The sequence below is a fragment of the Falco naumanni genome, chromosome 20 (genome assembly GCF_017639655.2).
Source record: "Falco naumanni isolate bFalNau1 chromosome 20, bFalNau1.pat, whole genome shotgun sequence".
In the NCBI taxonomy this organism is placed as follows: domain Eukaryota; kingdom Metazoa; phylum Chordata; class Aves; order Falconiformes; family Falconidae; genus Falco; species Falco naumanni.
Genome location: NC_054073.1, coordinates 3,187,945 through 3,212,314, shown reverse-complemented (window position 1 = coordinate 3,212,314; position 24,370 = coordinate 3,187,945). Strand labels below are relative to the sequence as shown.

General features: G+C 46.3%; 2 protein-coding genes across 10 annotated transcripts in view; one reads left to right on the top strand and one right to left on the bottom strand.

The window, feature by feature from the left end:
* Positions 1-1,067: 1,067 nt before the first annotated feature.
* On the bottom strand, positions 1,068-12,895 carry SYT11 (synaptotagmin 11). 3 transcript variants are annotated; one of them, XM_040618707.1, is made up of 4 exons: positions 12,787-12,895; positions 8,549-9,372; positions 5,700-5,823; positions 1,068-4,137 (listed from the first exon to the last, which is right to left on the bottom strand). In XM_040618707.1, exons 1-4 carry the CDS (start codon positions 12,818-12,820, stop codon positions 3,827-3,829), a joined length of 1,293 nt encoding a protein of 430 aa, XP_040474641.1. In that variant the 5' UTR covers positions 12,821-12,895; the 3' UTR covers positions 1,068-3,826. The 3 variants fall into 3 exon arrangements, with proteins under 3 accessions (XP_040474641.1, XP_040474638.1, XP_040474640.1); XM_040618704.1 differs by having other exon boundaries at positions 1,068-4,140; positions 5,703-5,823; XM_040618706.1 differs by having other exon boundaries at positions 5,703-5,823.
* The window catches only part of LOC121099457 (GON-4-like protein), a 32,072-nt gene continuing 20,549 nt past the window's right edge, over positions 12,848-24,370 (top strand). For 2 of the 7 annotated variants that reach the window (XM_040618395.1, XM_040618393.1), the window contains exons 1-13: positions 13,035-13,913; positions 15,691-15,852; positions 16,596-16,792; positions 18,220-18,294; positions 18,630-18,680; positions 19,070-19,120; positions 19,771-19,866; positions 20,114-20,218; positions 20,756-20,926; positions 21,772-21,964; positions 22,738-22,839; positions 23,531-23,571; positions 23,862-23,965. In XM_040618395.1, the coding sequence (XP_040474329.1) occupies positions 13,556-13,913; positions 15,691-15,852; positions 16,596-16,792; positions 18,220-18,294; positions 18,630-18,680; positions 19,070-19,120; positions 19,771-19,866; positions 20,114-20,218; positions 20,756-20,926; positions 21,772-21,964; positions 22,738-22,839; positions 23,531-23,571; positions 23,862-23,965 (1,706 nt within the window). In that variant the 5' untranslated portion in view covers positions 13,035-13,555. Of the gene's footprint in view, positions 13,914-13,963; positions 15,853-16,595; positions 16,793-18,219; positions 18,295-18,629; positions 18,681-19,069; positions 19,121-19,770; positions 19,867-20,113; positions 20,219-20,755; positions 20,927-21,771; positions 21,965-22,737; positions 22,840-23,530; positions 23,572-23,861; positions 23,966-24,370 lie in introns of those variants that run through there. The other 5 variants (XM_040618394.1, XM_040618396.1, XM_040618399.1 and 2 more) reach the window with 5 other exon arrangements.

Here is a 24,370-nt window from a genome sequence, read left to right as displayed (position 1 = left end):
CCAACTGCTGCGTCCAGCAACGTGGGAGCGGGTCACCAGGGCAGGGGCCACGTCCAGCTCATGGAACTTCTCCGGCTCTTCTGCCGCTCCTTCCTCAGTGGTACCAAGCACGTCACCGGTGATGGGAGCGGCACCTGTTGCAGGTTGTTTTCATCTTTGTCCCGGGGTACAGTCGGAGAGAGCCGGCTGCTCCTGTTAACTGTGGTGCGTTTCTGCTGGAGAAGGCACGGGAGGGACTCCCGAGCGCACTTCCCACGTGGCGTGGAAGGCTGGGAAGCTCCCGCCTGCGGAGAGCCGCAGCACCAGCCACATTCCTGGTTACGGGACCTCGGGCGATGTTTCTGTAAAGCTGGGGCTGAAACTGTCTGGCTCCTTGAAGCTGAGACCTGAAGCTCATTCTAAGTAGGGGGACACCTAAGGCACCTCTGGAGATGGGCCCTTTGCTACGTGGGAAGCCACCAGAAAAGCGTGAAGCGCGGCGCTGAAGCGCTCGCTGGAGTCTGTGTTGCTGGGGAAACGCGGCTCGCTGCTCTCCGCTATTTGGCGTTCTCTAAAGACGTGGCTTTGTGCCCAGCAATATTGTTCTGTGTGGGGCTGACGTGGGGCTGCAGGAAAACAAGTCACAGAAGCCAGATCGCTGCACTAAGGGAGACTGTTGCATCTCGCAGGGGGCGAGATGGACAAAAGTGTTCCTGGATAATTCAGTTCTGACCAGGAATCCAGGAACGCTTCTAAATCACAGAACTTTTGAGTCAAACGGCCTCTTTTTCCTGCCCACCTGAGCCTATTTTTTCGCTTCGATTCAGCTTAGCCAACGAATATCCATTCGTGCCAAATTATAACGCTGCGTACCAAGTGTCTGTATGTGCTAGCGCTTAAGTGATGATGTTCTACATAACTGGCCAGGATTCTGTCACCTTCCTCTGTGTCTCCGAGGCACGTTTTGTGCGTGCTTTTCCCTTGGATTGCCACAGCAGAAATAAATGCTTTTAGAAACACATTCTTAAAGTGTGCGGTGTGGTCATGGATGTGTTGCCCACGGTCAGACACGGCACACGGTCAGCAGCTAAAGTGATTTCATTTTTATTTGCACGCTCAATGTGCGTTAACAAATTCAACATACAAGATAGCATTACATAATGTAGATTAGCTTATAGCATTATGCAGTTTCACACATGTTGAGTTAGGTTTTTTGCTTTTTTTTTTTTCTTTTTTTCACACAAAGTTGTAACTGTCCAAGTTAGTTTTACAATAGAAGACACAAGGTAAAGAATAACCACACCTGGGAGATTTTACAGTGAGTCCGCTGTCACTTACTGTCTATTTTACGTTTTAAAAAATATATATCTGCACATCTTCAGTTTCCTATTATTCCAGAAGAGTGTTGGAGCTACTCCTATCTGCCCGATAGCCTAAGTCTATTTACCCTGAGCATGTTTCCTTGACAAGAAGTTCATCTTTCCTTTTCAACTAAAGGAATCTTAAGGAGATCATCTAGGCTTAAGCATGCTTTTCACACCGGAGGGAAAAAAGGGAATTTTGTTGTTGTTAGTATGTCCTATCCAGATGTTTGGAGCGGTGCTGGAAAGCATGTTCTGAGGAAAAGTCGTGACAGTTGCTAAACTTCAGCAACACAACTGCTTAGTGCAAAAACTAGGGTTGAAATAGATCTACACCAATTTCCAAGGGAGAACTCGTTCTCTGGTTTGTGGCTGTGAGCCACCAATACAGCATGAGCTAGAAAGCATTTAAGACAAAGATAAAATCTACTAATAACCTCAGGCAGAAATCCTCGTAATCAGGATCGATAAAGCACGAACACAGTCCATGCTTCTGCCTGCCATGCAAGGCCGAGAAATAGAGAGCTTCAGCTTCAGTGTGACTTCTGTTGCTAAAGGGACACTCTGCCTGGAAGGAAGTTTCAATGAGTAACTAGCTATGGGTGAGAAAATTCAACTTTCCAAAAATAATTTCGTAGGAAGAGACGCCAAAGTATTGCCAACTAACAAAGTGCTGACTGTTTGCACGAAGAGCCTTCCCAGCAGCTGTGGCTTTACACGGTGGCTGGAGAGGAGCCTTGCTCAATTACTCTACTTTCATTAGTATGAAGGTGGAAAGGATCATTTTTCCAACAGGGCTTTAAAATTCAGTAGTCAAGTCCTGTAAGTAATTAAGTGATCTTGATTTTTTTTTTAATTATAATACATTATTTACATTCCACAGGGCACAGAACAGACTGGCTGCCTGGAATCAACAAAATGTTTACTGAAAATTTGCGGTCTCCTACGTGCCTCTTTGCAAGGTCACTTCTGCTTTGTATTTCCATTGGAGAGTTCAGAAATAATTTTAATTTCTACAGCTGGTTGTAACTATTTCTTTCAGTTTACCAACAATGTTTACAATTGATTATGTTCTGCCAATTATCATCCTTGTATCTTTCCTGGCTTGACTGTGATAAGAAGCCAAATCGCGTTACTTGCCAGGATGCTGGTGTCTTGTACAAAGCCAGCTGACAGGTGAGGGCGTTACCATCACATCTAACGCAGCGACTTCCAAACTTGTGATCATGGAACTTGATTCTATGAACTTCTGTTCAAAACTTCTGACTCGTCAGGGTTAATAGCCTGAAGTGCTACAGGTCACACTCGCCATGTAACGGTTTTACACTTCAGAGGTGACGGTAAGCATAGCCCAAGTCTCAGAAGTCATTCACAATTTAAGAATGAACTCGAGCTGCCTTGAAACTCTGAAAATTAACTTCTTGAAGAGCCCGACACATTTTCTTGTGACAGGCTTTCCCCTGTGTTTATTCCTTTTCTTAAGAGCTGGCTCTGGGTAACTACAAGATCATATGCAACACAAATTGACTCAAGCAGGAATGAAGGGAGGCTTTGTAATTTTTCTACTTAAAACCCCTTCCCCCAAGATTCTTTCCTGTCTCAGGTATGTTACACCGCAATAACAGAACTTATCAATCATGTAGAATTTCACATTCGATGTTTAAAAGAATCAGCAAGAGCTTCCTTAACCAATCAATGACATATCAGGTTTTGGTTTTTTTCTTCAGCCCTTCATGCACAGACAGGGTTAAATAAAATGAAATGGAGCAGAGTTTCCCCAGTTCTGATAGTCTCTGAGATCATGCCTGTGCTAACTTCCATGTTGGCAAAAGCAACGCGATCAGTCTGTTGGTGTTTGAGTTTTAGATGCAAATCTTTGATGTTGTGACCTTACAGCTCCTCCACAAGCACATTGCAACGGCAAGTAATTCGGTACCTGACAACAGAACTATTTCTTTTCTGAAGGAAAGTGCCATTTTCCCTGTATTTTCCTTTTTCGCTAGTGCAGAATTCTAAACCACCTTTATACGGAAATGCGGTTGGTACTCCCAAACCAGCAAAGAACAGAACTGCAAGAACCAATGGGCAGGCAAACTAACAAGAAACTAGAGGTTAAACAGCAGAATTCAGAAACTTTGGGAGAAGCCTAATAAAGACAGGCCAATCTTGGTGAATACCAGCAAAGACAGTTCGGCACAAACACAACTTCCATAGTGACAGATAATTGTATTAAAATCTGCAACTTGATATTGGTAGTTATACTAATTTCAGTTTGTATTAGGCATGCAATAGCGTGATTACACTGTTATATATATTCGTGGTATCTTTTTTTTTTTTTCATTTAATGCTCTTTAGAATTTTAGTGCCCTGCAAAATCACATCACTAGAGAACCAATCAGCTGCTGCTTCTTACGAAAGTTTAGTTCTACAGCTAAAACAAGGTTTAAGTCTGTTCTACAAGTCGGCTGTCGCTGCCGCCACCTCTGCTAGTATTCGCTCAGGCTGTGCCATTTGGCCACTGGCTTTCTAGGATTCTCACACACCTCTCGCCAGTGTTCCACACCAGCTGCAGTGATGCTGTGTGCTCCCAAAATCAGCCGTCCCACCACTTCGTTCTTTGTGGTACGGTCAAAATCGATAACTAGGAATTCAATGCTGATGTCAGGAAGGAGATCAATGGGGATATCATAAATGAAGGATTCGTTGAAGACAGGATTCAAAGTGCACTTCTTCACGTGAGTCTTCTTTTTTGCTATGCGCTTTCTTCCGTAATAAACATTCACCTTAACGTACGGATCTGCTGGAGGAGAGAGAGAAATAAACTAATAACACAGCCCAGCAATGCTCCTGCAAGTAACGGGTAGGTTTTAGCTCGCTGAACTTGAGCGAGCTCAAGTAAACGGTGTGAATGTTGGCTACTCACTCCAGCTGCCCCAGGAGGGGGGTGTTGTTGGCGTATTTTCTCACTGCAAAGCAACCAGCTGATGTTAGCAGCCCAAGTTCTTCACGGACATTGCATGGGGATTGGGGGGGGGAAGTAAGTTGCGCGTGAAATGGCAGTAATTACTCCCAGAAATACCAAATGGGCAGCTTTTTGATGAGGTTAGTGCCTGACTAGCCAAAACTTTCGCTCTCTGCTGTCATCTATAACAAGAAATATTTTTACCCTGTTTCAGAAAATGGCCCAACAAAGTGTCAGAACAGTTTTAATAACTTGCAGATGGAAAACATTTCTAGTGGAAGGTACTGAAAAAGAAGAAAGTTTAAAATAAAGCCTTCACGTCTCCATCAGCCTCACTTTATCAGTCAGCTCGCTCTTTATGCGGATACTTGTTTAGGATTTAAATTAAGATACCATGCACACAAGGGTTTTTTTCATGTAACCCAAGTTTTTGCCCAGCTGACATTAGTTAATTTTCACTTTTTTTTATCCAACTGAAATGATGAGCTTATGCATAATGTAAAGATCACATAAAGAAGTGATGTTAACCTTACAAGATTCAGCAGGGAGAAGAACACTTACCAAAAAATGTATTCTGTAGTGGGAGACCACACATAGAAAGCTTTTTTTTAAAAAAAAATTTAAGGCCTACAATAGAGAATTAAGCCTAGTCCGCATTCTTTCTGAGGCGTACAGAAGAAAGCCACAAAAACAGGACTAAATTTGTTATCAGTCAGTCTGTTATTGACTCTCGAGTTGATTCTAACCATTTTCCCATCATCCTGAAGGAAACTTTGCTAAGGGGATTCAGGAGTCTGAGAATCCGCAACTGCAAAATAGGAAAACCAGAACAGCTGCTCTTCTCCCCAAACAGAGGAACAACAAAACCAGCAAAAACAACAAAAAAGAAAAAAAAAAGAAGCATTTTTTCTAATGTTGTATGAATTTGCCCCCTCTCTATTCTGAGTCTATCACTCCTCTTTCTTACGCTTGCTCTCTTTCACTCTCCTCTTCCAGGGGCAGGGTTTGCGGTAGATGCAGCGAGCGGCAGTTGTGCCGCGGCAAAAACGCTGCTAAGGGCAGCGAGGAGTGACAGCAGCGTGGAGACACGGAGCCTGCGCGCTCTGGCCAAAAGCAACACGGAGATTCTGCTAAATATGGAAAACACTGTCTTCATCCACAACCCCGGCGATGCCAGAAAGATGCAACTGTTGGTCTCACAGCAGGAAGGACGTGGTCTTGTTTGTACAACCATCTGCTGGCGAGGGATGGATCACGCGCAGCGACCCAGCGCCCTTAGAAAGAGTTTGAGGAAAAATGCGCAAAGAAATCCTTCAGATAAGACGGGTGAAAAGATCTGAAAAGGAAATTGGAGATCCCCTCCCCCCCATGCATTTAGAGCTGGAGAAAATAGCTTCTACCTGAGAGGCCAGTGATATCCATCTTTGGCAAATGTCTGGCTTTCAGCACCACCACGGTCATTCTCTGTGCCACCGGCTGGTAAGACAAGGAGACTTGCAGCTCCCCTCTGCTAATGCATTTCTGTGAAAAAACAAACAAACAAACAAACAAAAAAAAACAAAACAGAAAGAACTTTTTAGGACAAGACAGTCATATAAATAGGGGCAAATGTTGGTGGAGGTCACCAGGATTTCCTTTCCCTGTGCTAATAAATGCCTAAAAAGTTGGAAAATGAGCCGCAGGCCATTGAAGTGCCTCGGGCAGGTGGAGCCCCTGGGAGAAGGAGCAAGTGGCATCAGGTCAATCATGCTGCACTGTTCACCCCACACCTGCTGAGCGCAGCAAGCATCACTACAGCCTCTCCCCTGGAATTCTGTGTTTCCATGAGGGCAAACCCGGTGGGCACCTTCCCAGAGCACAGCAGCTGTGGCTGCCTTTTGAGGTCTGCTGCTAGAGGCGTCTGTGGGGTTTAGGAGCTGAAGTTTCATTGACTTTTGGTGGAGCTTCAATGGCCAAGCACCTCACGTTCCCTAGGTATGCTTTGACAGCTTCCCCATCGTAGCCTGCAAAGGTACAGGATGAAGGTATACGAAGATAAAACCAGCTTTACTCAGTTAAACTTGCTGTATATCCTCTCCAAGAGTAACGTAATACTAAGATAATTAGTTCTGGTTGCCAGATGGCACTCGTTAGCTTTCACTGAGATGGCACTAATTCAGATTAAGTTTATTTGCTACCAAGGCAAACGGTACTAGCGATGGGCATGAAATCACGGGGTGTCAGCAACGCGCCAAAGGCACTGCTGCCATCGCTGCACATCCCTGCCACCACGCCAGCAGCTGCCTGCTGAAGATCTTGACTTCAGTACCTGGCCCTCCTCCTGCCCCCAGCGGTGTCTGGTACTGCTAACCCTGCAGAGCAAAGGCTCAAGGGGGTGTCCCCAAGAAAAGGAATTCCTGCCCCCAGCGGTGTCTGGTACTGCTAACCCTGCAGAGCAAAGGCTCGAGGGGGTGTCCCCAAGAAGAGGAATTTTTCTCACTTCAAACTGGTGAATGTCACACTAAACGCTCTGGCAATCACCCAAGAGATGAAGGTGTTCCTTCAACTGCTGTTACTCAGTTGGGAAAAAATTCTGCCTGTGAACTTTAAAACGGAAAATGTTCATCGTGGTTTTGGTGGTTTCTTCTTATCGGAGTGGTTCCTGTGTGTTTCAGACAAGTTTTCCAAATACAAGGAAAGAAGGGTAATTCTGCTCATGCAAAATTTTGGGAGGAGAGCAAATATATGAGCAAGTTCCTGGCCCCAGAAGGGAAACATTCAGAACTTTGGCTCCCTGGCTAGAAATCAACCTGAATACGGCAGCCAGAAAGAGTATTGGGAGGCCGGGGTGGGGGTGTTCGTACGTTGTAAAGAGTCTGGGGGTTCTTTTGATCCAAAGGAATTTAATGCCGTTACTTCCAAGTAATCTGCATTCTCAGACCGGCTGTTAGAAATTATTGGGAATATTCATGAGGATGGGAGGTACGCCTCTGCTGGCTTGGATCTGTGTAATAATCTACTGGGTTTTAAATGCAACTTTGTATTCCAGGTTTTGAAATTTCCTGACATTGAAAACTTTGCTCCGTAACGGCTGCTTTGGCATTGTGGAGCTATGCAGGTTTTCAAGAATGCACACCTGACACCAAGGTAAATCTATTTCTGATTACTAATAAATGTTACATAATTTGAATCCTTGATTAAAACTATTTTTATTTAGTGTGACTTTTTGCCTCTATTTTTAGTCTATGACTTCTAAGAGATACAGTCAATGCACTGAAAAGAATATTTAAAGAACCTAAACCAGCCACTTGATTAATTATAATGTAAAGCATCCCAAGAACCTAAGAAAAGCAAAGTAATTACCAGGATTCTTGTTTTGTTGGGATTCTTTTGCTTTGTTTTAGGTCACTGACACACAGTCTCCTTTAAAGAACTTCAAAACAAAAAAAAACCAAAGTGCCCCATATAGTTGAAAAAACTTTTCAATTAAAATACTGCCACTCTGGGACATAATGAAGTATTTTACAGAGCTCAGCAACAACTTCCAATACGTTAAGGCAACAAGTGAGCCCAAGCGCCCTTTTCTGTTGAACCTGGACGATGGGTAGCAGAAATAAACTAAGGAAGAAAATAAAAAATCTGAAGTACCACCTCACCCTCCTACCAGAAGACAATGTGTTTTTGGAGGACAGCAGCCACCTTCCCCAACGTAACCTCAGTATCTTACACGGATGGCTCAGCTTTCTAGTTTACAGCACCAGACACTAAGAGTGGGATTCACTTCACCTAAATTTTAGATCTCTACATTTGGCAAAGCCATCTTAGACACATTGTCTTCTTGAGCGAGAAAAAAATAGTCATCCAAGGTGGGTTCATCTGAGCTGATTTAGGCATCTGCTCCAGGACAAGAGGAATCATGTCAGACTCCGCTGGTGTATTCCCACTTACTTACAGCTTACAGTAACAATTCAGATGTAGATAATTACAAGTGTAGGTGTTTAACATGGTCAGACCATAACAGTCGTCGTTTCTAGGCCTAAATAGTGACCATGCCTTATCAAATCACCAGAACCACAAGCACAGAACTGCCTAGCTAAAAGAGCACAGCCATCGCGCTACTAGCAACACGAATCTGTGGGAAAATGTGTTTCACAGCTAAGGATTTCCAGGATTTCTGCTTATTAAACCATGGAGGCTCCTGGATGAAAAGAACCGGAATCAAATACAATGCAAGGAGTCTTGTGTCACACTATACAAAGCGACTTACTTGTATGTTCCTTTTGAGGATCTCCCTGGTCAGCTGAACCTTTCCAGTGCTCGGATCCACCCCTGCAAGGGGCACCATGACTTCTCCAATAACATCATCTCGAGAAAAGCGATCAAAGCTCAGCACGAGGAAATGAAGCACCAAATCCTGGAGCTGGCTGTACGGGATCCCATAGAAGGTGAAGGTCTCATCAAAGACTGGGTCCAGTGTCTTGCGAAGTACGCGAGTCTTCACTCGATGCCTTTTATCTGGAAGAATTGTCATCTTGATGTAAGGGTCAGAGCTCTGAGTATGCTCATCCATCACTGGCAGCCCGTGAGCCTCCTGAATGGTAACTACCAGCGCTTTTTTAGGGAAGTTGTAGTCCACTAAGAAAGTCAGTTCGCCCAACATGACGTCATCCCCTGGAGAAGATGGGGAGGAGGTTTTACTTCCTCCTGGAGTGAGGCTTTGATCTGGACTTAGTTCATCTCCATAATCTACTTTTATCGGGAGCTGGTCGACATGGGGGGCTGCGTTTGGCCCATCGGGAGCCTTATCAGAGCCTATTAAACCAGATTCAGCAGCATCCACCAAGAGGTTTCCCCTCCCAGTCTCCTTAGGAGTGCCATTCTTGTCTCTCCGGATTCGGTTAATTTTCTTCTTGTTACTCAAGGTCTCCGGATAGATACTGATGCCTTTCAACATGTGAATGAATTTATACGGTGGGGTTTTGTGCTTCTTTTCTGCTTGCTGGTGACAGCATGTCCACACAAAAACTGTTACGGAGACAGAAACCACCAGGACAGTAGCACCAATGAGGCCTGCCACAACTGGCGAGACATCTGCGGAGAAGACAAGGCAGTCAGGACCGAGCTCGTACCTTCACAGTGGCCATGCCCCTAGAGGGCCAAGCACATCTGGACAGAGATCGATACCATACCACCACGCTGTTTTTAATTCAACCATCTTGGTATCAAAGCTTCCCCAGAATAAAAAAAAATTACATCCTTAAATTTATATTTTCCCATGTGGGAACCACTTTTACACTCCTAAGGCATGCTTGACCTGTGTTTCGTGTGCTAAGAATTTCAAATGATTGATTGCCTGATCTTGCCAAATCAAGCTCCCGCATTACCAGCATCTCCACAGCTCCACAGGAATATGGTTTCTTGATTTGCAGGAAGCATTATTTTTGGTTTTTTTAACGCCCTGTTCAGAAACATTACACAATTCTATTTTAACAACAAGAAGGGAGCAATAAATATGGCCATAACACTGGATCTGGAGTTATTCTTTATTAACACTTTTTTAAAAATCCCTTTGGCCTGAAACGTGTGACTGGTTTGTCCTAGCCCCTCGTGGCAGATCCTGGGCCAATGGGATGCACAAAATTTCATGTGGAAATCCAATGTCCAGAAACAACGGACAGAAAATCCTGTATTTGGATTTAGGGATTATCTGATATTTTCTAGAGCTTGTGTCAGCTATGGTTCTTCAGTGATGACAAGCCAGAATAAAAATGCACTATGTTAATTTTTAGCAACTATGCTATTTATTTTCTATTTGTAACGGCTGACTTCATGAGAAGTATCACCAAGATACAGAACGAAGCCAGTACTGGTGAGCTCCCCAGTACATTATACTGGCATCCTCCAGCAACTCCAGTCAAGGGCCACCAAGACGATGAAAAAGTTTGAGTGGATGGAGAACGGAAAGCAGATGGAAGATGAGGAGAAACCGAAAGAACGGGGTTTGTTCAGTCTTAAAAGGGAAGGAAAAGCGAGGGATCTTTTTGCTGTCTTCAGTTTCTTGGTGGGAGGTCATAGGGAAGGTAGAGCCAGGCTCTTCTTGCAACTTGTTACTGTGCTACTGCTTATTAAAGCAATTTTTTTTTTGAGGGGGGTGGGTGGATGTGGAGAAGCAAGCAAACAAAAAAGCCCTCTGACCCTATGTCTCTTTCTGCGCAAATTGTACAAACTGCTTCCGCAGTAAAAAGGAAAACCAAAAATCATCATGACACTCACGGCAACAGCTAAATGGAACAGCTAGTAAAAAAGGTAAGCTCGTCTGATCTTCCTGTCTTCATTCTGTACCACAAACAGCACAAAACAATCTTCCAACCTCATACTTGAGGCTACAAAGAGCACCTCGATTTTATATTTTCTCTGTTCTTTCCACATTACTATTTTATTGAGGTTAACAGGCGAGAAGACGAGACTGCCGGGCTATAATCTAAATATCTGATAGGGTTAGGGAAAACTCTGATTTTCCAGCAAATATGTCTCCTTTTTGCAAAAATGGCAAAGTCGCTTTGGGTTAGAGAGAAGCCTTCCCTGCCTGGAACGGGAAGTCTTTCGCAATGGTGACCAATGTCACAGATAAATCTCTCAGACCCCACTGCGAGTATAGCTTTGGACTCAACTAATGAAAGCAAGAAGAATTTGGAATATTACCAAAACACCCCCCCCCAAAAAAAAACCACCTTAATTTTGTTATTTAATGTTCCCTCTTTGAAAGGAGGCGAGTGGTCTTTTGAATTTGAATACAACTCAGCCATATACAGATATTAACAACTTCAGTGGATACGCAAAAAAGGACAAATGCCAAAATTCTGTTCTTATTCTGATCTCTTTTGTGTGTGTGTGTGTGTTTTGTTTCTATTGTGTCTTCTTAGAACCAGCTCTTCTACCTTCGTTTCCTGCAGATCTGATGGGACAACTTCAGAAGAAGCAACCAGCAGTCACACTAGAAAGCACTTGAGCAAGTCTTTGTGATCCTTCTTCCACTGAATTATCTTAACTCTTAGATTTGGCTCCCATCGCATTCTGTGGCAAAGAGTTCCTCCGCTTAATTACGTGGCACGAGAAAACCAGGGCTTTTATTTTGAGCCCACCCCACCTCATTTCATCTGATGCCTGTTCTTGCCGGCGGAAGAAACAGGGAGCGATCATTCCCTACTCTGTGCTGCTTGTGACACCCCTCTTTTCCTGGCTGAAGGCTCCTACTTACACCTTATTGTTTCATATTCATCAGTCCTGTCTCCATGACTCGTTACAGTCGCAAACTCCTGAGGTACAGCTGCCTAAACCCAATTTTAATCAAGCTCCTGCAACTTTCAATGCACTTTGCTACGCACAACGTCCATTCTGAACGGCACCGCAGCCTGTCTCCCCTCCCCAAAAGAGCAGAACCGTGCTTTTTTGTTCAAACTTTGTATAAGACATCTTTGTTCTGATGTGATGCGAGGACTTAGCTGAAACAAATCCAGGTTTTGGGGATATGGAATTCTTTTTCAATTGACAAAAAAAAATTCATCGGAAGTTTCCTTTTAAAAGTGGCCTTTGCTGATCATACCCATATGGTGGCCAGCGGTTAAATTATGACAGCACGTGGCTCACGGGTCCCAGGGAAGACAGATGGTAAAAGGTGAGTAGATGTGTTGTACTGGGGATAAAGGATGTAGTATGGAGAATTATTACTAAGTACTTCAGGATTTAAAGGCAAGGTGCAGCGAGGGGAAGGCCGGCTGCTGCCGAAGGCCGGGCAGGGGCAGCACCTGTAATCTTCGGGCCTGGAGAAACCCAACCGACACGGGCACCCACCGCACTACCGGGAAAAAGCATCTTAAAACCGAGCCGCCACCGCTCGGGAGGGTCCGTCCGCGGCCGGCCCGGGAGCCGCGCCACCGCCGGGCCCCCGCCACCGCCTGGCCCGCGGCCACGCCGGCCCGCGCAGCCCCGATGATGTAGCAGGGCTGTGGCTGCTGCCCCGGGCCCGGCCCGCAGCGCCCTCGGCTCGGCCCGCCACGGCCCCCGCCCCGCGAAGCCCCTCGCCCGGGCAGGCCCCGCCTCGCCGGGCCGCCGGTGCCGGTGCCGCAGCCGCCCCGGCCCCCCGGGGAGGCGCGAACAAAGGCCGGGGCGCGGCGCGGCCCGGCACCGCCATCACGTCATGCGGCGGGGGCCGCCGCGCACCTGCTCCCCGTCGGGCCGGCCGCGGGCCCGACCCTCCGCCGCGGCCCCGGGGTCGAGCGCTGGCACCGCCCCAGGCGCCGCCGGCGGGCGGGGGGGAGCGGCTGCCGCGGGGGAGGGGGGGCGGGGGGCGAGCGGCCCGCGGGAGCCGGCACCACCAGGGAGCGGGGGGGGGCGGGGGGGGCTCATCGCGCGGCGAGCGGGGCCCGGGGCCGGAGGCGCAGGGCCTCGCCTGGGCGCTGCCGGGGCGGCGGACGGGGCCCCTCCGCGCGGCCCGGCCCCACTCACCGAAGCCGGGGTGGACACTGGTGATCTCCGCCATGGCCCCGCCGAGGCCGGGGCCGCGGGGATGCGCAGCCCGGTGCGGAGGCGCCGCGCTGCCGGCCCCCGCCCGGAGGATGCTCGCCGCCCGGGATGCAGGCGCTGCCGACTGGTCCCGACGCGGCGCAGGCCCCGCCCGGCCCCGCCCGGCGGCCCGGCCCGCCCCTCCCGCGCCAGCCGGTGGTCGGCCCCGCCCCGCGGCCGCCCGGCGGTGACTCGGCAAGTGTCGGGGCTCCGGCGGCGCCTCCCGGGGCAGCGGCCGGGCGGCAGCGGCGCGGCGGGGGCGTGTGCGTGGGCTGGCGGGGCCGGTGACCCCGCTCCTCCGCCGTGGGGACACGGCAGCGGGGCCGACGGGCGGAGGCGGGGGGCGCGGGAGGCAGCACTGGGCAGGCCCTTCCTCCCTCTCTCCCTCACGGGATCACCCCCCGGGGCGGCGGCGGCGGCCGGGGGCGGGGGAGACCCGGAGCTAGGCAGCGGGCAGGTCGCCCAGCCAAGATGGCCGCGGCTGCGCTCGCCGCTCCCGCCGCCCCGCGTCGTCACGGCGGGGCCGGCGGCCCGTGCGCCGCCAACATGGCGGCGGCTGCCCCGCGGCCGGGTAACATGGCGGCGCGGCGCCTGCGCGGGGGGGTCGGCGCTTCCGCTTCCTCCGGAGCGAGCGGGACGGGACAGGACGGCGCGGCCCGGGCGGCGGAGTGCCGCTGCCAGCCGCTTTCCTCTCTTCCAGGTGGGCGCCGGGATGTCGCTCTCGCTGAAGATGCTGCCCTGCAAGAAGAGGAGAGCGGCCGTGGCGGGGCCGCAGAGCCCGCGGGAGCGCGGCGGCGCCGGGGAGGACGGGGAGCTGCCCGGCGCCGGCGCCTCCTCCTCGGCGGGGGCTGCCGATGGCGGCGCCTCCTCCGCCAGAGCGGTGGCGGGCCGGGCCGGCGGGCAGCCCGCCTGCGGCGCGGCCGTGTGGAGGGGGCCCGGGGAAGCGGCGCCGAAGGCCGGGAAGAGGCTCCCGGGCAGGCCGGCCCCGGGCCCCGCTCCGGAGGCGCCGGGCGCGAAGGAGGCCTCCGCGGCCCCGCCGCTCCCCGAGGGCCCCTCGGCGGCGGCGGAAGGTAACGCTCAGGGCTCGCCTCACGCCGGGCCGGCCCGGTGGGCCGAGCTGCTCCGGTGGCGGGTTTGTTTTCTCCGCCGCACCTCGGGCCGGCGGGCGTCCCGCTCGCAGAGCCGGGGGGCGCCGGCCTCAGCACAGGCCAGACCTCACGGGGAACTTGGGGAGCTGCGTACCCCTAGTGCCGCCGAGCACCAGGCGCTTTGCAACTCGCTTTTTTCCAATTTTCCTACCTAAAATGCCCAGGTTTCCAGGCCTGCCCACGCTCCCCGGCCTTGCGCCCCGTTGCTGGTCTCCGGGGGGCAGCAGGGTGGGCCCTGGGTGTTGGGTGGCTCCCGCTGGCCCTGGCAGGGCTCTGCGAGCCCAGGCTTCGCTGTGGAGCGGCCACCTGCCCTTTGGTTTTTCAAAACAAATGTTTGGCTAGTGAGTTGTGACACTGGCAAAAGCACGAGCTGCTGCTTCCAGAAATACTGGCTTTCAGAGGTTTTTGTCCATATTTGCTATCATTCTCAGAAGATAGTTCAGGCGTTTGCAGTAGACATCCGGGGGGACCCTGCCGAGCCCCCCTGCAACAGGCGAAGCCCCTGGGTTAATAGCGAGGCGCGGGTTTGGTGCAGAACATGGGTATTCGGGAAGTCTGTGGAAAGCCCAGGTGAGCTTTGTGTTCTCTGAGGTTCGCTCAGTGGAAGCGTGAGCTGGCAAGGGAGGCAAGAGGTGTTCACGGTCAAGGTGATAGTAATTTTGTATCTCCGGCTGTCTTTAACCTTACTGGAGTGGTTCTTTCCTCAGATGGCCCGTCCTAGTCTTTTTCTCTTCTGACGTACATCTTTGAGTGAGCTCAGTTAGATTGGAGAGTGGATCTGGCAAAAAAAGTGGGGGTGTGAGGGAAGCGTGGGGGTGGGGGTGTTCCTTCCTCTCCATCTGGATCAACTCCCTGATCGGATTTTCTGTGCAGCTACAGCAACAGCTGTGCCAGCCCAGAGCAGCAGCTGCTGCAGTGTCGGGGAGCTGGTTTTACTGGATGACATTTGTGTTTTCTTACTGGATTAAGGTGTTCGTGAAACTTTAGGTTTCAGCTGTTTTTTAATAATCGTAAGCCTGTGTAACTACAGGCTGCAGCAAAAGGGACGGCGCTTCCTTGTTTCCTTGTGAAAAGTGTCGTCTCTGGTTCTCTTGCTGCTGTGATCAGCTCACTGATTTGACTGAAAGCTACTTTTGTGTCAGGAGAAAGGAGCATGGAACAGGATTCCGTGCCCAGCTGTATTCTAGGACTCTGCAGAGCAGGAGCGAGAAGGGCACGTAGCCACTGCTGTCAGCAGTAGTGCAGTTTGAAAGTGGCCCAAGGGGGCTGTGAAACTGCATCTGAAGGTTGCAGTCAGCTGTGCTGGGCTAGCTGTGAATAACCTGTCTGGGTGAAGGAGTGCCTGCTGTCGATTTGTTGCTGTGGTTGCATTTATACAACAGGGAGTACAACCATGTTTTAAACAAATCGTCTTTTTGTGACTGGATCGTTTGACAGGAACAATTTTGAGCGTAGCTGTGCAGAACTGGTAGTGGAGGGAACAAGACTGAAATAGCTGGAGATCTCTTTACCTGGAGCCGTTCCAGCAAGATGGGACTGCTGCTGCAGCGTTCAGCCTGCCTGCATCACTTTCACAAGCTGGGTTAGACTTGTGCAGTTTTGAATGGGTCGTGATAAACTTCTGTAATTGCAGCAGCCTCTTAACTCTGCTGTGTCTGTATGGCGTATCTGACTACAATTTAGCGTATACTGTTTACAGGGAAAACACCTAAGCTGTATACAGAAGTGGAAATGAATTCACAGAGAGATCCGTATCTGACTGAAAACCAGTCTGCAGTGCCAGAGTCTCCAGTGAGAAGTTCTTCGCAGCTGGCTGTTAGAAGTCCTACCATGGTAAAGCCACTGAAGAACATTAGAGCTGGTGAGTGGCCCCAGCAGAGTGATGAGAAAAATGAGGGTTTGGGGCAGTTGATTCCATTGCATAAGCTTTGTGCAAGGGACAGACCTGTGACTTGATGCAGTAGATGCAGAACTCTGGAAATGTGTGCACTACAGCAGAGGCTGTTTAGGTGCCATGTTTTTTGAAGTTTTCACCCCATGCTCCTGTAATTCAGTGGCTAAATAAACTGTCGGTATCCAATGAAACTTGGTGGAGCTGACCTCTGTGATTTTCTGTTACTAAAAACACTGCTTTCCTTTGGAGGAAGTTACAATTCTTTCATTTTCTTGAGTCAGCAGAGCAGCACCAACTGAGGAGCACTTTAAGTCCTAGAAACTGTCATCTGCTCTTGCTGTATGCCCCCTGGAGTTTTGCAACTTTTAATCTGGATGGCATACTTAAAACACCTCCTGGAAAAGATGTAAAAAGGCTGCTGAGACCATTCTGTCAAATCACTTTTAGAAACGGCAAATACATAACCTTTATTTGCTTGACTAACGTGACCCACTCAGGTCCTACAGAATTTGAACCCATTGTTCAAAAAACTGCGTCCGGTTCTCACAGCCATCTCCATTTGGGTGATCTCCTTATCAGCTGTTGGAAAGCTGCTGCCACTTCAGTAGCTGCAGAATTTTAGCTTTTTTTAAAAAAAATACTTATATTGTCAGAATGTGCTGGGGTGTGAAGTACCTGAATTTTTAGATTCCATTTTTATTAATTTTCAGAGGAGCAGGATGGAGAGGATATTGAGAGAAGGAAGAGGAGGAGGAAGGCAACCAAACGGAAAAGAGAAGGGAAAAGTCAAGAAGAGGAAGGATCTTTGTCTTGTGACATCAAGCTGGATGATACCCTTGACCGCACCTTAGAAGATGGAGCTAAACAACATAACCTGACAGTTGTCAACGTGCGAAACATCCTGCATGTGAGTGCGGTGGGACTGTCACGGGGAGTGGAGAAGTGCCCAGCTTTCTCAGAAAGTACATGCTAGACTTGAGTATGGTAGCAATGGCAGCACTTGATTTCATGGACGAGGAAGACTTGGTAGGCACCCGTGTCCTAACCTCTGCTATAAAAAGCTGTAAAGAGAGAATCCTGTGGTATCTGTGTAAGTTACCTGGACCTGGCCTTGTTAATAGGTATCGATCCCTGACTTCCATCTATTTACAATGGCAAATGGGTCTGTTTTACTGTACCACAGTACAGTAATAATTGAACTAAAATGCATGCTTCTGGTTCCAGCTGAGGCGGTGTAACACTGTGAACTCAAATGTTTCTTGTTTTGAATGAACTGTTTCATCATAAAGTCCTGATGGAATTCTAGTGGTGTTGACAGAAATGCATTACTCTTAGTTAATGACCCAAACCAACATCAAAATACATCACAGAATTTCCAGTTATAAATGAACTGCAAGAAGAGTATTCGCGTTGTCACAGCTGTGTAGTGAAACTCTTAATTCTGCACCTGTATTAGGTTTAGATTTTGGTTTATCTCACAAGCAGGGTCTGGAGAGCAGTAGTATTTATTTTCCCACAGGACTGAAAGTTGTGCTTTTCTTTTTTCCCCTGCAGCTAGTGGTGTTCTAATCCGGGTGATCTCAGATATGTTTCCCTTTTTGCCATCCCTGTGGCAAACAAACTGGAGACTGCCATGATTCTTTCAGGCAGATTCATCAGCTGATTTTGTGCAAGTGCTGTAAATTAATGCCTTTCTCTGTCACACGGTGCTGTGGAAGGGCTGTAAATATCTGTCGCCTACCCTCCCTGGAACCTTATGGTGTCAGTCAGAAAATGTAGTCATGGATACCGGGGTCTCTTCTGCCTTCCCCTGTTTCTTTCAAATATATACAATGCTTTCTGAAATGATGTAGCACAAGGTTTCATAGAGTAGATTATTATGTGCTTTCTCCAGAGAATTAGAGCCTTGCTATTTTGAAAGCTTGTGAGTTTTCTGTTGCAGGTTCATAGCAGCATTTTTCACGTGGCTGGGTTAGGCAGATTTTACTGGGTATATGACATGGGGGAAGGGAAATTGGCGTGGGCTTTTGTTGCGCCTGTTTTCTTCTGCTGGAGATTTATTCTGTGGAGCACTCACAGAGTATATAGTGCGAATGTTTCTATCGCTGCTGTGCTTCATATTTTCTTGTCTAATCACTGAACAATCTTTTTATCATACAATTATATGTTATATATTATGTAGTATATGTATATAATATATATTTAATATAATTATATTATAATTTATCGTACGAAGTATATTGTATGCTGAGTATTTATCCATCATCTTTCCTTAAGTAGATTTCTTTTTAAACAAACTGAATGTAAAGGAGACTTTTTTGTGTGTCCCTGTAGGAAGTAATCACAAATGAGCATGTGGTTGCCATGATGAAAGCAGCCATCAGTGAGACAGAAGATATACCTTTGTTTGTAAGTAAAAAGCTTTTTCGGTTGTTCCAAATGCATGATATCTTCAGCAGTTTATCTTCTTGGTCCGTGATGTGGTATGGAGAGAATAGGTGGTACCATAATTTAAGTTTCATTACCAGATTTGCCACCTGGATGAATTGAGTAGTGTCTCTGTATGAGTTTAAATTATGAAACAGAATTATGAGGGGTTATTTTTGACGTTGCTTTGATCATGTCTAAAAGGTAGTGGATTTGAAAAAAAGAGACAAGTCTTGTAGTGAAGAGTTGCTGGGGAAAAGTTTGCAGTTAAGGAAAACAGCTGAATAGGTTGCTGTTGTGTTGTTTTAAACTCTCAGGAGCCCAAAATGACTCGTTCTAAACTGAAGGAAGTTGTGGAGAAAGGAGTGGTAAGTACATCATCTGCTTTTACTATTGCACCCTCCTCTTATGTGAATGGTTTTGATTATTGTAAAAGAAGTGTGAAGTGCTCTTTTAAGTGACTTATTCTTAAAATGAAAAAATAAGTTAATGTAAAATAGAATTCATTTTAGATGAGCAGAATGGAACAAGGTCAGAGTTAGAAAATGCAGTGAATTGACAGTATCCATTATACTAACGTTATTGCTTGTAAAGATCATGCGGGCAGTTTAGAAAGCCTTTGTTTGAAGTTTGTTGTTACTTGGCTACTTTGGAGAATGAGAGCTCAAGCTCAAGTACTCATGTGATTTGATAGATTGTGTAAGCTGTGCAACACCGTGCTTTTCAAAGACAGTTAAAGTGGTTTTGCTATCTTTAGGTGATTCCAACATGGAATATATCTCCAATTAAGAAGGCAAATGAGGTGAAGGTAAGTGAACTACTGCTGGGAAATCGGAGACCATACTTAAAGGCACCTTGCTGAGCAAGGAATTTTTTGGAGGGGCGGAGCAGACTCCTGTTGGGAGTTTTGGTGACCAGGAGCATTGCAGACAGGGTGGGCAACGCAGTTAATGTAGCAGCAGGAGCGCAGGTGGCCCAAAAGAGCTGCCTTCAGGGGAAGACAGAACATGGGGAGGTGATGACATGCTCCTCCCTGGGACTGTTTTGTACGCTGTAGGACTGCCTGGAAATGTGGCCTTGGTCTCAGGTTCTTTTCCTGAGCTCTGCCTGCTCCAAAAGATTTGTTACCTAGGTGTAGGCAGGATTCAGCAGTGTAGCAGGAGTGAATGGCCATTCAAGTACTAGAAACATGTCTTTGAAATAGTGTCTGCTCATGCAGTGTTTCCGTCATATAAATGCTAAATAATTTTCTTGCACCTTTTCAAATCACTTCCTTTGCTTAACAAATCTTACTTTAGTAATTTCTTTGGTTTCTTCAGCTTTTGTCAGTAGTCTCCTTCCTCTCTGACCTTCAGGGATTTTCCTCAGTTGGAAATCTCTGATCTGATAGACACGCACTCTTACAGGCAAGACAGTCCACTGTTAAAAAGTTGACGCCTTTTTTCTGTTCTGTTGCAGCCTCCTCAGTTTGTGGACATTCCTCTTGAGGAAGATGATTCTTCTGATGAAGAGTACCAGCCTGATGATGAGGATGAGGATGAGACTGCAGAAGAGGTAAATGCAGCTTGTACAAAGACCTGTTTCGTTCAGCATGCATGGACTTGCCTGTGTGTTTAAGGTAGTAGAATGCTTGCTTTATTTTAACACGTGAAAACTTTTAAGTTGTCCTGGACATTCTAGTAATCTTTCGTCAGTGCTACTTTATTCATTTGGCTAAAAAGGAGTCTTTGGAATATTAGTTGAAGCAGTGTTTGATTGTGGCATGATTGTTTGATTGCGTTCTGCATCTTTTGTGCTATAGAGCTTACTGGAAAGTGATGTAGAGAGCACTGCTTCTTCTCCTCGGGGAGCAAAACGATCTAGGACAAGGCGATCATCTGATGAAGAAGGCGGGACGCTTTGCGAGGTGAACTTGTTTTTTGCTGCCTTTAGAAAGAACTTTCAGTCAGTAGTCCTAAATTATTAATGCAAAAGCAAAAATACACGTTATTGCTTAAAGCTGTGTGACATTACAGGTGCTATGTGGCTTTAGGGTCCCACTCCAGTGGTTCCTGCATAAGTAGTGAAGTGCATCCCTTGCAGAAAGAGCTTAGTCTAAAATAAACGTGATTTTTCCATGTTCTACTTGTCATGGGTTTGGTTTTCGGAGGGCTGGGGGTGTGCCACAGTTACTAGTGTTCAGGTTTATCAGCTCTAGTAATGTTGACACTGATACTCAAATGTTCCAAACGTCTCCTTTCCTCCAAGTCTTTTGAATAGTAAATTTATTTGTACTCTCTGAAAACCAAACTAAGTGTAATATGAAGAATCCATTTCCTTCTGTGAAGCGTTTATTTCATTTCTATTGTGCTAGACATTGGTCAAGCAGAAAAGGAGATTTATTCTGTCCTTGGAAATTTATGTTCTAAATAAAACCTTTTAACACAAAGGTGTTTTTAATTAGATGGAGAAGGTTACTACATCTGTTGTTAGACATATTAGTGCTGAAGTAGTTCCCATGGGACCTCCACCACCTCCTAAACCAAAGCAAAACAAAGACAGCACGTTCATGGAGAAGCTGCATGCAGTGGATGAAGAATTGGCTTCAAGCCCAGTGTGCATGGATTCTTACCAGGTACTGGTTTGGGGGATGCTGTAATCGTGTGGTTTTAATTTGAGTAAAATTTGTTGGAAGGAAGGTAGCTTTCTGGTGTTCTCTGCTATCACTTTTGCTGCATCTTGCTCTCCTTCTGTAACTTCAAAGAAGTTGAATCTCCATAGTGTGTAGGATGCTAGCTTTGTGAGAGAACAGAGGTAGCTGTTAGTAAAGTGTTGTTAGTGACCTGTGCTTTTAGTTTCTTGTATTGGAACTGCACTGTTTATGCTCATAGGTCTCTCGCTGCCATTGATCTGGCTGTTAGATGTAATTCTATGACATTTACATAATTGAGGAAAATAGTTTTCCTTCTGAAGGATATCCTGTCAGCTTATTTGTGTTTTGCAGACAAGTATAGATTAGCACCTGAGGAAGCTTGGTTGTAAAGAGAACCACTGTTTCATATTAATAATCAGAAAAATATTACTGGTCTGTGTTACTGTGCAAGGGTGAGGGGTCATGAAGAGACAGTCCTGTGCTGCTACTGCTCGGGATTAATGTCGGATAGCAAAGAGGGAAAACTCAGTAAAACATACGTGAAACAATCAAATACAGCAAATGGAGATTGCTTCCATGGTAGCAGATAGGAGTTTAGGATGAGATAAATGAACAATAATATATTTATAAACAATAGCGGTTTAATAGCAAGAGTAACGGAAGTTTACTTTTCTCAGGCTACCAAAATAAATGATGCTTTGTGGCAGGAATCTTAACATTTTTGGTATTGGGCTTTTTCGGCTGGGGTGAAAATCCCACTGCTGGAGAAACTGCTGGAGGAAAGCAGAGCTGTTGTAATTCCATTGTGCTTTTTCTTCGCCTCTTAGTCTCTGGAAGACAGCCTCATTGCCTTCCGAACCCGATCAAAGAGACCGCTGAAGGATGTTCCACTGGGTCAGCTGGAGGCTGAGCTCCGAGCCCCAGATATCACACCTGATATGTATGATCCCAACACTGCAGATGATGAAGAATGGAAAAGGTGGCTTGGAGGACTCATGAACGATGATGTGGAGAATGAAGGTATACAACAGATACGTTGTTATTGTTGTTGTTCACTGGAATTAGGGGTTACATTGAAAGCCTGGAGCTTTTTCTTTCTGTTTATACATGATGTTCTTGGCTGTAGCCATTATCTTGTTTAGTAATACGCATGTTTTGCATGCCATCAGCTTTCCTCATCTTCTCTCTGGACATTTGTGAGGGTTTTTAAACTTCAGGTGTCTCACTTGTAAATATTTATTAGCCAGCACATGCAGTAACTGGTAACCAAAACTAAAAGTTACGTGTTTCAGCCCTTAATCCATTGTGCTGGGTCCTGAAGCTGGTAGCATTGATATACCTGAATCTGAGTGTGTCATGCTCCTTGTTAGGGACATGACTTGTTTTGGTAGAAGCAACTATTTTATTCTTCAAGGAGAAACAAGAACAAGCTTTGGGGCTTGACTTCCTTTTGTCCTGAATTTACTAGTTCCTTACAGTTTTGCAAATAGAATATAAAACACAAAGTGAAATAATACCACTTCAATCCTAAATTTAGCTGAAACTCGGGTCACAAAGAATGAATCTAGCTTTTCTTTAGAATGGGGATGGCTACAAATAAGGATGCTAGTAGCTCAGTTTGAAAAGAAGATGGGCTTGATATCACTTCCATAAAAAGGAACATTCATACAGTTTCAAGCAGTAATTGTAGCCCTCTTTGTGCCTGGTCAGGTAGTAAATGAAGTGCTTCTGCTCCTGGTAACTGATTGGTCTTGGGGCAGGGTAGTGATTTTTCAAATCATGCTTCTTATTAGATGAAGCAGATGATGATGATGACCCCGAGTACAACTTCCTGGAAGATCTGGATGAACCAGACACAGAAGATTTCAGAAATGATCGTGCTGTGAGAATTACCAGTAAGTCCTTTGGGAATCCCACCTTCTTTGGATCCATTCTTCCTTGTTAGGATTAGTAATATATTTTGAAAAGTGAGTGTTTTGTTGCAAAGATTTTGCAGTGTTGGCTAATTAAAAAAATAAATAAATCTGTGTACTGACTTGAAAAGCTTTTCTGTGCAAAGCTGGCTTTCTGTGAATACATGAAAGGATCTAGCCAGAGCTGCTGTGCCAGCAGATGCAACTTCACCCTGTAGCAAAGACTGAAGAATAATACATAGGTTGATAGTACAGTCTTTCATAAAGCTTCAGCCAATTCAGAATTGAATGATTGCCTTATGACTTGAGTGTAATTAAATTTTCTCCAAGTCCTTACAATCTTCGAGTTCGTTTTAAAAACATACCGCTTTTCATCTTTTCAGCAAAGTGCACTTGGTTTAGGTCTTATTACAAGGTAACATAACTGTAAATTTAATTCTGAAAATTAGTTTTTATATTACATTTTTGAACCAAAACAGTCTTGGCTGAAGTTTTTTGGGGCCCAGCATTAAAAAGGGATATAGTATCAGGAGCCTTTCCTTCTTGGTCCTCTCTCTGCAAGAGGAAGGTTTCTCTTTGCAAGAGAGATTCCTTAAATGACTTGATATTATGACAGGATTGCTAAGTGTTTCTTGGAAAAGGAATCTTCATACTTCTTTAATTTTACTTGCAGAAAAGGAAGTGAATGAACTGATGGAGGAGCTGTTTGAGACAGTAAGTGATAAATTTGGTATAGCACTGAAGAATAGATCTTGGATCTGACATGAAGTCCCTAAAGCCATAAAGGGGTGGTCTCTGTAAGATGCTTAGTGCAAAGGGCCCCACCATAAAAGTGTAAATTTTAGCCTTTGGAAAGAACATACATAGGAACTTCCGTAAGTCCCTGCAGAGGTGAATGTCTGTGCTAAAAGGATCATCATGAGCTTTATTAGCTGAAGACAGATGATGGTAAATGCACTGCTTGAGCTTTCTATTCCTGACTGTTGCTACACATTTGCTGTCAGTTTCAGGACGAGATGGGTTTCTCAAACATGGAAGATGAAGGTCCAGAAGATGAAGATAATGTTACAGAGTCACGGCCAAATTTTAATACGCCACAGGCACTTAGGTAGGATAATTTTGGTTCCAGTTGTACAATTAAATAGTTACAAGTCTGTTACGATAAAAAGCCTATGGTTACCTGCAGCTCTACTATGCCATCCGCCAAAGAGATAATAATGCCTTTTCAGCACAGGCCACTGTTTTGAAAGCTCTGAGTCATTTTGATTGGTGAGATCAAACACTTGACCCTTTTTTTTCTGTCTGCCACATTTGACTTTACTGGTTGTGATGCATCTGAAGAAAACAATGATAACAATGAAAATGTAACTGTTCAAAAAGATAGCAAGAATGCCTGTACTGAGAGCTTGGTGCTGGCTATTCTGTACCGTAGCTATAAACAGCTGAGGTTTTTCAGAATGGTGATCTGTTCCAACAAGCCAACGTCTCTAGTAGAGGATTCTTTAATCTCCAT

What these genes read in the sequence shown, in the direction of transcription:
- SYT11 (XM_040618707.1), bottom strand. Translation starts at nt 12,820, where the DNA reads ATGGCGGAGATCACCAGTGTCCACCCCGGCTTCG. An exon ending in CAGTGTCCACCCCGGCTTCG is followed by an intron (nt 9,373 to 12,786) that starts GTGAGTGGGGCC and finishes TCTTCTCCGCAG; the next exon opens with ATGTCTCGCCAGTTGTGGCA. An exon ending in TCCTCAAAAGGAACATACAA is followed by an intron (nt 5,824 to 8,548) that starts GTAAGTCGCTTT and finishes GTTTTTTCACAG; the next exon opens with AAATGCATTAGCAGAGGGGA.